The sequence below is a fragment of the Rhagoletis pomonella genome, unplaced genomic scaffold (assembly GCF_013731165.1).
Source record: "Rhagoletis pomonella isolate Grant_MI unplaced genomic scaffold, Rhpom_1.0 Rhpom_scaffold_01796, whole genome shotgun sequence".
NCBI lineage: Eukaryota > Metazoa > Arthropoda > Insecta > Diptera > Tephritidae > Rhagoletis > Rhagoletis pomonella.
In genome coordinates this window covers 8,182-20,665 of record NW_023460350.1, presented here as the reverse complement: position 1 = coordinate 20,665, position 12,484 = coordinate 8,182, and the positions used below count along the sequence as shown (strand labels likewise).

Genomic DNA, 12,484 nt, shown 5'->3' with positions numbered 1-12,484 from the left:
TGGCTTTGTCTTCTGGAAGTCTACTACATACTAAGTAAAAGATTAGCCTCCCTCTCTATAGCGTAGATCTCCGCTTGGAATACACTGCAGTCGTTCGGTAGGCAAAAGAACCAGTTGATCTGCAGGTCCTTCGAGTAGACACCGCCTCCGGTTCCTTGTTTCATCTTTGAACCGTCATTGTAGATGGATATACCACCCTCATCATATCATGTTAAGCCCTTCCTGAGGTGCGCTACTCACTGCCACCCGATATGCCAAAGCATACAAGTCTTTGCACTTTTCCTATTATTTTCTTGTTGCTCCCTTTGTCTAGAGCCTTCCACTATACCAAGGATCCATAGGTGATGTACGGTGATAAACTGCTGCTATAGATTTCTTGGCTTCCTCCTCTAATTTCTTTTTCCAATTCAACTTGGAGTCCAGAATAATTCCAAGGTATTGTGCCTCGGAGGAGAGTTTCAAAGTAGATTAACCAAAGTAAACAACAAATTAAAAATTTTTATCTACATAATGTTTAGATTTCAAAATTTTTAGCGTGAATTTTTAGAATATTTTTGTATATCTTGGAAAAATTGGGTATAAAGTATTTTTATAATATTATTTTTTTGCTTTAATTTATCGTGATCTGACCTAATGAACAACTGTTTAGACAAAAGTAACAAAATTTGCTTTGCTGTCGTCGTGTCAAGCGAAACTTAGTTTACCAGAGTGTTGCTTATAGAAAACAAAATTTATGCAACAACGCAATTGAAAGTCAAGAAATGTCCAATTATGTGTAATTTATGCGCCTATATTAGAATTTCTAATACAGTTTTTCTCAAAAAAAATACCCTTGAACCTGAACCTTTGACAATAAGAAAAAAATGTAAACTATATTTAAAATGTATCGCAAGCACTGAAATACATACAAATGTACACACATATTTACATGTGTATGCATGCTTGTACAGGCATAACATAATCGCGAAATTAAACACCTAAATTCACTCGAATTTAGAAAACCCCAAACAAAACACGTAAATAGTGTACGTTAGTTGACAGCGACACATTTTATGGAAAAATAAGTTAAATTAATGCCAGAATCAGAGTAGAGGAGGAAAGAAGCACAAGCCCGAATCCGGCGAAAAAATAATGACATAATTGTCATTGTAAGTAGGAATATGTATATGTACATAAATATGTAGTCGGGCGTTTTTTTTCGTATGTAAATTTATATTAGTTAAATATGTACGTACTTAGTATTTATTGTACTCTAACGATTTAGGTAACTCAAAGGGGGACTTTGCTCATTGAACGTTGATGCGCGCACGACGCTAATCAGTAGCTACAAATAATAAATAAGTATGTATATTTATAGTATAGAATAACCCAGTCAACAAAAATCAATAATAATACACTAGCGGTCATTTGAATTACGCTACCTTCTGATCCTCAGTATTGACACTATTAATTTTGTTTATTTAAAATTCAAGCATTTATGTATAAATAAATTTATTTATTTTTTTTAATTTTGATAAATATATTATAAAAACTTTGTGCGAAGTTTGAAAATCGTATTTACATGGGTTTTGTTATAGAAGGATATTCTATTCATCAAAATTTTAAACATAAACAAGTAATTTTGAAGCAAAAAAAAAACAACCGACTTCAATTCTCATATAAAAATTTAGGAGTACCGTTAATTTTTGCATGATCCAATGATCGGATCTAAACCAAATTAGTATTAGATCTCCTGTGAGACATTACCTTTCCGATAGAATTATCGAAATCGGTTGACGTGGTCCAAATTTATGCAGTAACATACATAGAAAAAAAATATTCCGACGAATTCATAACCTTCTCCTTCGATTGAAAATATAATTACATATTTGTTTTTTGTATTTTTTTTTTATAACAATGATATTCAACAATTTGAAAAATTTATTCTGGCATGAGAATAAAGGAGTAGTGTAGTCGGAAGTTCAAAATAAGTTCTAGTGAATTTTTATGATTCAAAGTTAGAGCCCTGTTGATAATCCCAAATCGAAGGCGCGAAGAATTCTAAAAATTATCCACAAGAAATCTTAATAAAATCTTAAAAACCCCCAAATACAACCACACCGTTCATTTTGTTATCCATTACCAAAATCAAAAACACAGAGAACCCCGAGAAGTCCCAAAACAAATCGGGAAGTGTCCTAAGAATACCAAAAGTTCACGAAAAGTAAAGCACAAAAATGCCGAACAGTCAAGAAAATATTCTGAGCGAATCAGAAAAGTCTCGACTTTTTTCATTCGAAAATCATAAAATAATAATCTGCCATTGGTGGCTTACATGGCGCTGAATAAAATCATCAATTTTAAACATCCTCGTGAAGAGTACTCTCTCGTTCTTGATGGAGTCAACTCTCCACCCTGTCATTTACCATCCATTTCAACTTGCATATATAGAGAAGCCTCAAAAACAATTATGTGCGACATTTTTTAAACCAAATCAAATTAACTCTTTATCACTTGTCGAGCGAGACTCACCTTCATATATGGCTGAACATGATTTATGGGTTTACTGGGTAGATTTCCATTTGCGCGCTTGCTGTATTCTGTGCTGCCTTCTGTGTCTGTGCTCTCATCTGCAGCTGTAATGATGACCTTCACGGGAGATTTTAAGTTCTTCGTTGCTATTCCCTCAGCCATCGTTTTCGTTGCTGATGCAGCTGATGCATAATTCACTGCTGTTTGCGGCGCTGATAAGAACAAAGCTTTCAAATCATTTACGGAACAACGTTCGGTGCCGCCGCCTTTGCCAATATTTTTCTTGATTGTATAGTGATTTTGCTGTGTGCTCTTATTTTTAAAATCTCTACTATCTTCCTCCCCATAGCGGCTTTCACTATTCGCTGTGCCCGTACGCGCTTTCATTAGTTTCGCAAATTCTTGTTCGATTGTCGAGATTGTTGGTGTGCGCTTCGAAGCGGCTGCAGTTGCTGCCGGACTTGTTTGCGACGGCGGCGTTCCTGTTTGCCCACCGTCTGGCGGTGTTCTCACTATCGTTGGTGTCGTTGTTGTTGTTGTGGATCTCGGCAGTGTATTTGTTTTCATATTTATCGCTTGTCGCTGCTGCTGTCGACTGGTTGTTTTGCTGGTGGCGGCGGTGGTGCTGATATTGCGTATTGTTGTTGCGCTAGCTTGTTCGTGCCTGGATGATGATGATGACAGAATCGTTGTCATCGTTAATGGCGTGTTGGGCGAGGTTTTCGCTGCTGTTGTTGTCGTTGTCGTTGTCGTTGTCGTTGGAGCTGCTAGTGCTGGCAAAGATGATGTTGATGCAGTCGTGCTGATTTTCGATCTTGCTGGCGTTGAGTTTGTTGTTGCTGTCGTAAAGTCTACTAATTCGTCCAGCGCTGCAATAGTTTTAGCAGCAGCAGCAGCTGGCGTCGTTGCTGTATTTATGGGTGTTTTCAATGTTGTTGTAGCCTCCTCCGTTGAAGATCTGGTTGCTGTTGTATCGCCGCTGGATTTCGACTTACGCGACACGCAATTCAGTGACATTCGCCGATTGCCGGAACTCTTGAAAAATCCACTTGGACTGCGATTATGACTCTGTCCACGTTCGGTTTTGTTGTTTTTATTGTTATTGCTGTTGCTGTTGTCTGGCAGTTGCAAAGACGAATTTTTACACCAAAAACTACTCATACGATTGCCCATGCCGAAGCGTCGTCGTAAACACCTAGCGTCCTTTGTGAAGGGTGAGCGGTGGCAAAGAAAAACTTTTTAGGAGAAGGAAAGGGACTGGATTTTGGCTTAAAAGTATTCTCTATATATTTTTTTTCTTTTCGCTATGCACTAATGAGTAAAATTATTTATATTCACGCGCGTGTTTTTTTTTTTTTGGGATTTGCGTCACATCTTCTTCAAGTACTATACGAAAACAACAACAACAATGTAGCAACAAATGTGCGCTGACGTTTTTGCGCCTTAAAATATGCACTGAGTGAGGTCACCGTATGGCGCGTTTTGCGTAATTTTGAAATAAAAGCGCTGCGCTAGCGTTTTCTTTTTTTGCTTATTTTTTATAAAAAAATAAATTATTCGAAATTGAAAAACATTTAATAAATGTTCGTTAGTTTTATCGTATAAATTTGTATGTTCGTTTGTCACTTGCGCGTTTCTGCGTATATTCGTAAATTCATACTGGGTGGCGCGGCGTACAAAAATATTGTATTAATTGACGAACCGGCGCGAATCTCAATTCAGCAAATACTGAAATGGGAATTCTTTCAAAACCTCGCCGCAAGTCACACCGCTTGTTCAGCGCGCAACGCCAAGCATTCAGTTTGACGCTCGTGTGCTACGCAAACAAGCGCGCACACACACACACACACACACACATGCGACATGCATACATACATGAAAAATGCAAAGAACAAACAAAACGAGCGTGGAATGAGCCAAACGACCAACTAACCAGCCAGCCAGGCAGCCAACGAAATAACCAGCCAGGCAGTTAGCCTGCTAGTGATATGAGCGGCACCCTCGAGCGCCGTTCACGCCGCACCCACTGCCAATCCAGCCGCTGTCCCGCTAACACTTTGGCTTCACATATCTACACAGATATTAATTTACGCGCATATCTTTGTTGTTGCTACTACTTTGTAATCGATTCTGGTTGGTTTGTTTTGTTTTGCCATTTTTATTCGTTGGTTTTTTTTCGTTTTGTTTTGTAATTCGCGTCTTCCTCTTGCGCTTAGTAGCCGAATTATCGAATTTTTTTTCAAATACTAACAAAAGCAATTCCTCAAGCGACGTGTATAACTAGCGCGCTCGACAATCAAATTAATAAATCTGGCGCGTTCAATAGCGCGCAACGCATACAAAGTGAAATATTAGGAAAAAAATTAGAAAATAAATATACAAAGCAGTAAATTCAAAAGAAAAGAGCGAAAATCGAATTACTGTACTATGGAAATTGAATTCGAAATATGTAAGTTGGTCGCATTTGTTGTGTCTGCCAGTGGCATGAAGTAGTGCAGCAGCAGCAATTCGCCGAAGCGACGCGGCGGGCGTTGGGTTGGCTCTGGTTGTAGTGGACGGCCGTTTGGAAGGCAATGCATGCGTGTGTGTGCGCGCTGCACTTTGAGGTCAAAATTTGCAATGCACCGACGACGATAACTGTGGTCTATAAATAGCGCGCGCGCACCACCTAACTAATTAACTACTTCCTCAATCACTTAGCACTGACGCAATGCGAGGAGTCAGCGCTGGCGTTAAAGCTAAAAAAAAAATTAGCACTCCAAACTTCTTTGAGGCCAACTACACGGAAATGGTGTTGAAACGCGCGCACGCAGGCACCCACTTAGCCACACCGCGCCAGTGCCATAACTCAAATAGTCATTTAGCGCCCGCATACGCCCTGTCGCCCTTTTTGCGTAGCCGTAGGTGCCGTGCAGCCAGAGTAGGGTGCGCCTTGAAATTTTGCCTGCTTTTTATGCGCGTGAATGCCTGGTCAATAACGACAACAACGTCATTATCATTAGAAATTCCACTTGCTCTGCCCCACTTTTAACTTCATCATCCCTTTAGCGTTCATTATCGCCGCACATTGTTGTTCGCACGCAGGTGTCACTGTTAAGCGCTATGTGGCCTTAAGCTACACGGACGGACGGGATGACCAAAGTGGGCAACCTGTTTTGCACACAAACCCGATCAGTTAAATCTGTGAATTATTGTATATCTAATGGCATAGTTATTGGCTGGTTTTACACTTATTTACAGGTGTTGGCATACAAACACGCGATTCTTTGTTTAATGTCTGTTGTTCTCGCCTGCTTTATTATAACTATTTTTTTTTCTTGCTGGGCTTGTCCATTTGCCACCTCCTTTGTTTGATTTGTTGCTTTACTGAGTTTTTGCTTTTTGATTATTATTTATGATTTGCTTTTTTTCTGCTGTCCCTGCTTCTTCTTTTTTTCCAATTTTCATTTTATTAGTGCTATTCTATTTGTATTCTAATGAATTCTATGCTTAATTTCGGAGTGTGTCTGCTGCTTTTGGTGTTTTCAATATTCATTCGCATTAATTAAGACTTTTATTTTAATAAATATGCAAAGTCATGACCTTTAAAGTGTCGAGGTAGCTGTTGCTTACGGTATTTTTTTATTATTTTTTTTTAAGAAAATCATGCAAAATACGCTGGCCAATTCTTGTTCTCTGAACAGCGAAACTTTAAATAAAAAAAGTAATTTTTAGAAACCAAAAAAAATTTGCGCTAAGTCTCTGATCACTAGTTATAACTTCTCATTCTTACAGAATATTCACCGATGACAAATATTTTTAAACACCGAAAACTTTATGGGGAATTACAGCAACCAAGTTGAGAGGAAAATATAGCTATCTTCATATCTTTTTGACTTACATATGATATGGATCAACAATCTTCAATTCAAGTTCACTATTTACATTTCACAAAAATGTATTTATGAATATATAATACTTAACACCTTTCCAACGTGTTGTAACACTTCAATCGGGTTACATACAAAAATAGTTATGTACACAGCGCGATTCTGGCTGTTTTTATTGCTTGTCGAGGACAAAAATTTATGACGCTAAAAATTTTCGTGATCCTGTCTAATGTACTTCTGCAGATAACTTTTGGAAAGATGTTTCAGCTTTTTGAGACCAATTCGACTATGTGAAATGCACTTAAAACGGAATTTAGGTGACTATGACATCGAAACTGGTTGGCCGACTCAAATCGAAAAAAACCAGGCACGAGAAAAAAATATTCTAAATACAAAAATCCAAATTTAGAGGCACAATTAGAGAACTATATTGGAGGGTAATGGTCAAACGATTGACATAAAGAAATTAGCACATAAAAAATTTTAATAATTGCAATGTCATAAAGTCTGAAAGTAATGCGGCCAAACTTATTTCCAATCTTGCTTAAAACACAAAATACTGGCGGAAAAATAATAATTAAAAAATACCAACGGTAATTTTTAGCTGCATATTGTTGGTTATGCTCAAAAATTATGGGCTATAAAATTCCATAGTTTAAATTGTTCAAAAAATTAAGAGTAAAAAGGTCGGAATTTAGACAAAAATTTTTGGAATTTTTCTAAATGTTGTATTTAGCTTAAATCTTTGATTTTTAAGTGTTAAGTTAAGCCGAAAATAATATTCTTATCAAAAAAAATACCAAAAAATGTTTGCTTAAAAAAAAGGTGAATATTAAAAAATATCACCAAGCTGACGAGGAAGCTGGAGCTGCGGTTTACTGTTCTAAACTAAAAATTTGCAGATAATTGAATTTTAGCAATAACGAAAGTTAAATATATCCACCGAGTGTACGGGAATATATTTTTGTTGGCATTCAGTCAGCCATTAAGGCTCTACTTTCATATACCACCTACGTGAGTACCGTTAAAGATTGTAAGGTGGCAATAGAAAGGTTAGCAATGGCAAAAAAAAATCCGAAAGAGCCGACAAGCCAGCCTAAGAGAGCGAGCGAAATAAATGATTACACGAACTTGTAATGTACCGCAAGATAGACGGGATGAACTAGAATAGCGAACCTACAGATTTCTTGCTATCAATAAGATCAGCAGACTAATGACTTCTATGTAGTAGGACTGCTAATATGCTACTGTCTGCTAGTATGCATGGGTTCGAACTAGGTCTATTTTCGATATATCATTTTTCAGAAGGCAAAGTGTCGCGCTAATACTTGGTGAGGTTTGGCAGCAGGGCCAGCAATCAGCCATTGACAAAAGGCAAAAGTTACGGCAACAATACGCAACTACAATGTTCTTCAACATTGTCTCAGTTTCGTGAGCAAAAATCCACCTAAGACTTAACTGACATCGATGATGTTAATGGCTTCCTAGGAAAATTTACTATTTAATTCCAAATTTAAGATAAACAACAGTGATGAGAGTTACGTCCCAGATCGGTTCTATCATTAGAGAGTATTTTTTGTGGAAGTTGCTAAACGAGGGGATTGAAAATAACCCCTTTATTGTTTTTGATAATTTTAACGATTTAATACATCCTCTGCTGTGATAGAGTCCGTGCTTTGAATGTTTTTTTATTATTTGAACACTGACAAGTAAAAAGTACGCATGTATGTATGTATGAACAAATATGGTATTTAGTTTAAAAACTAGGCTCAAATTTTTGGTACTTCAAAAATACAACACCCTTTTGTTGGTAATTTAAAAACTACACATAAGTTTTTGGACAATTAAACCCTGGCCATAAATTTTTACTCACTTAAAAGCTCGTCAGAAATTTTTGACCAATAAAAAATGGACATCCATTTTTTGGTAACCTAAATGTTTATAGATCGGACACAATTTTTTAGTAGTTTATAAACTGCACATAATTTTTTGGCAATTTAAAAGCTGACCATAATTTTTTCCCCATTTAAAAACTGGGCATGAATTTTGATTAAAAAAAAATTATATACTGGATATAAATTTTTTGCCATTTAAAAACTGGACATAAATTTTTGGGAAACTTAGATGCTGAAGATAATTGTTTGGTCATAAAATTTTTTTAATTTTAATAATTGGGCATACATTTTTTTGTCATTTAAAAACTGAGCAACATTTTTTATTATTTTATAAAGAAGACATACGTTTTTGCCCATTTCAAAATTGAATGCCCATTTCGGTTGTTTGAAAAATAGACAAAAATGTTTGGTCTTTTGAAACCCAAACAAATATTTATGGCGGTGACAAGCACAAATAGTGTTTCACATTTGACAGATGGATAAGAATATTAACAGTAAAAACTAAGGAATGTTAAAAATCTATAACAAGCTTCAAAAGGCTTCTCTGGTGGAATACATTTTGGTCAGAAGCCAAGTAAATTAACTCATTTACATGCGCAGTGTTTTTTGTTCAATTTCCAAGTTTTTTTTTCAATTTAATAGCCACTATGATTTACACCAAATTTTCAGACAAAAAAAAATGTTATGTCCTATTTTTATGCGGCCATAAATTCATGTCGAGTTTTAAAATGACCAAAAATTTATGTGCAGTTCTTAAATTTCCAAAAACTCTTGGCCAGTTCTTTAACTGTACAAAGAATTTATGTCCAACTTTTGAGTTAACAAACATTTAGATTCAGCTTTTAATTTAATTTGTTAGCCGTTGGGCTGTCAATAAAAATGGACTCATAAAAAAAAAATTACTTACATTGCCATAACTCCTCATTGTGGAAGGACTTAGACTGAATAGACGATTTATGTGATGCGTGGGTGAGCAGCCTGAACTGGTGGTCGAAGGCGATATAGATGAGGCGAGCTCGGCGAAAATCGGAGAATGTTCTGCGATACAGAAGAAAACATATTTACATTGGAATGATATTTCGTTAAACCCGCACCAAACTCACCGCTCATGTCAATCGAGGGGGACAATTCCCTGGTGAAGCCAAACAAATCACTGCCACAACTGCCAATGCTGCTGCTACTATTTCCATTGTTGTTGGTGTTGCCGTTACGCACATCCGCCGAATTCAAGGTAATGCTCGGCTTACGCAAATTCAAAAATTTATGCGCACCGCTGGTGGGTGTGGCTGTAGCTGGATGTATCGACAAACCGCTGCTGCTATAGTTGCTACCATTGTAGAGCAACGACGATGCCGAGGATAACTGTGAGGATGGCGAGGAGCTGTTACAAACCACATTCGGCAGCTTATGTGACTCCAATGGTGAAGCGGATTTCGGAAATGAGCTAGACGCATGAAGCGATTGCGTCGGTGTAGCCGTATGGCGCTTGAGGATCGGCGCAGGCGGCAGCTGTGATGGTGAATGTTTATAATAAGTAGAAGAAGCAGCGGCACCACCCACGCCACCATTGCAAGCATTTTGTAAGGCATACGAGTCACCCTGTTGCTTGGGTATTTGCAGACGCAAAGTCTGACGAGCAGCTAGTCTACGTGCAGGCGCAAATTTGTGCGCAGACGGCGTTGATGATGAAGTGTTGTTCGTGTTGTTTGTGTTGTTTGTGTGGTTAGAGTTGGCGTTTGTGGTGGCATTGGTTGCAGTGTGGTGATATGTTGGATTTGTTTTGCTGAAAATGGTGGTGGATTGGTCGTGTGGTATGTAGCTTGAGTTGCTGTTGTTGTTTTGATAATGCGGAGCGTAGTGCTGGTAGTTGTTGTTTTGGTGGTGATGGGTGTGGTGGTGAGCAGCTGACGCCGTCGCTGCCGTCGGCGCTGATGGAGTGACCAGATGTGGCGTATGCATCTTCGGTGGTTAAGCGCTCCGAGAATCGAAAACCGTTGCGGACGCTCTCTGCAAGAGAAGGCTGAGAGATGTTGAGCGAGGGGAGCGCGTAGGTTTTGGGAGCGCCAACTTGATTTTATGAATGAATTTTCACTTCTTTTCTTTGACGCTTCTACGCGCGCAGATATTAATAGTTTCTGCTTTTATTTTTAGACAAGTTTTTTCTACCGCTGAGAGCAAAAAATTATTCTCTGTAATTATATTATTATATTATTTTATTTAACTTGCTCTAACGACCTCTTTCACATTTTCGCATCGCCTTGTGCAATTCAACGCGCGCCCGTTCCGTCACGTTCGCGGCACTAACAAATTCGATAGTCGCTCATTGTTAAATTAATTAAATTTTTTCGTTTCATTGGCACCGCTAAGCTCTAAGCCCATATTTGGATTTATAACATAAATTAGCACTTACAGATTTCGCACTTATTTGTTATTCTTTTTCCTTCTGTTTTATTGTTTTTTTTGCGCTTTGGTTTTTACAACGTTTTACATTGGTGCGAAATTCCTTTTTAATTTGGCTTTTGTTTTTGCCAAGTGACGCGCGTCGCGTCGCGCCGCCGTTCACCACCTCATGTGACCCACTTCGAAGTCACGCGCAGAAAGGCAGCGCACAGGGGAGTATGTGAATTGAGTGAGCGAGCGGTGGTGGCGTAGCACGAAATGGCACACTTGGCACCTTGTAAAAGTGCGATTCTGCCGGCCGCCAATATAGTCTGACGCGATACGCCGCAACGCATCCACTGTACATAGGCAGACAGACGACAATCAGCAGTGCAACAAGCGATCCGCTATCGGACAGTTGCCATATAAATAAAAGTGTGGGCAAAAGGCCACCGCCACCGACTGCAATGCAAGCACGCAAATATTCGCTTAAACAGATTTGCAAAATTTTTATTGTTTCACTGGCGCTTTGAATGCCGCCACAATACAGGAAAATTGCATTATTCATAAAGCGCACAGCGGCGAATGCACAGATGCAAAGAGACACAATCGACGTTGGTGATTGGGCGTGGTGAAGGCACTGGCGGCGCGCGTACATCGGCCGACTGATGAACTTGATTGTTTCTCGGAATATGCGCCACGCACGGTCGTCGCCGCAAATTCGGCCCCCTCATTCGGAGTCAGTCAGTCATCCACTGCGCAGGCGTGGGAGTTGCGCCATTAATTGTGCTCATTTAAAGGCACGAACAACTTGAAAATATAGCCTGTTTTACTTCTTTTATTGTTCACTTTTTTATTTATTCAAATTGGCTTTATTCGCATTTCATTTGAGCTGCCTCGATTTTTTTGCTTTCAAAGTGATTTCTCGCACATTTTGTTTGTATACGCTTTACTGCTGTTTGTTTAAATGGATTTTTATCTGTAAATAAAAGAATAAAAGAAACAAAAAGAAAAAAATTAGTTTGAATTCAACTCAGTTCGTTTACGGCAATGACTACACAAAGCAAAAGACTCGCATGCGTTTGATGTAGCACATTTGCCAGCAGAGTTAAGTATCCCATATTGTCTAGTGGTTAGGATATCCGGCTCTCACCCGGAAGGCCCGGGTTCGATTCCCGGTATGGGAAAGCTTTTTTTTTAGTTTTGTTTTTTACTAATTTCTATTTTTTCAATGAATATTTATTTTAAACTTCATTCAAATAAAATGGTAAGCTATGTATCTTACTTCTTTAATAAAAAAATAATAATGAAGTTAAATGAAATTTTTGAACAACAACCTAAAGATTTTTAGAGGATAAAAAAGGTAAAGATCATTTAAAATATTTTTATAATGATTTAAGATATCAAAGAACTTCGTAATAAAATATCCACAATGTTTTTCAAAAATTCACAAATTTTCATCAAAATTTCGCTCTTTTAATTCTAAATCTTTAGTACTCTTTAGTATCTTTTGGGTATGCAGTTTTGTAGCCCCTACATTTTTAGTCTAATGACGGTCTTGCGAATTTTATTTAACAAGAAATTCATATTTACATGGAAAAAAGTGCAAAAATCCACAAACATAAAAATTATTAAAAATCAACGCGATTTTTTTTTTCAGCCTTAAACTTGCACTTTATTAGACTAAAATTTTATGAGCTATAAAACTGCATACCCAAAAACGTTCTAAAACTTCAGATTAAAAAGTTCAAAACGTTGATGAAATTTTTTTGATTTTTTTCCACAAAATTTTGTATGAAACTCCGAATTACAGTGAAACCACCCGGACAC

General features: G+C 37.7%; 1 protein-coding gene and 1 non-coding gene across 2 annotated transcripts; one reads left to right on the top strand and one right to left on the bottom strand.

Annotated features, from left to right (window-relative positions):
• Positions 1-2,511: 2,511 nt before the first annotated feature.
• LOC118752734 (serine-rich adhesin for platelets-like) lies at positions 2,512-10,486 on the bottom strand (the record flags this gene model as incomplete). The annotated part of the gene is made up of 3 exons (XM_036487614.1): positions 9,379-10,486; positions 9,183-9,313; positions 2,512-3,714 (listed from the first exon to the last, which is right to left on the bottom strand). Coding segments are annotated over exons 1-3 (2,190 nt in total), but the record flags the coding sequence as incomplete, so codon positions are not given.
• A 1,283-nt stretch (positions 10,487-11,769) lies between these two features.
• Trnae-cuc lies at positions 11,770-11,841 on the top strand. Its single transcript has one exon. It is a non-coding gene; the product is annotated as a tRNA-Glu (tRNA).
• Positions 11,842-12,484: the final 643 nt, after the last annotated feature.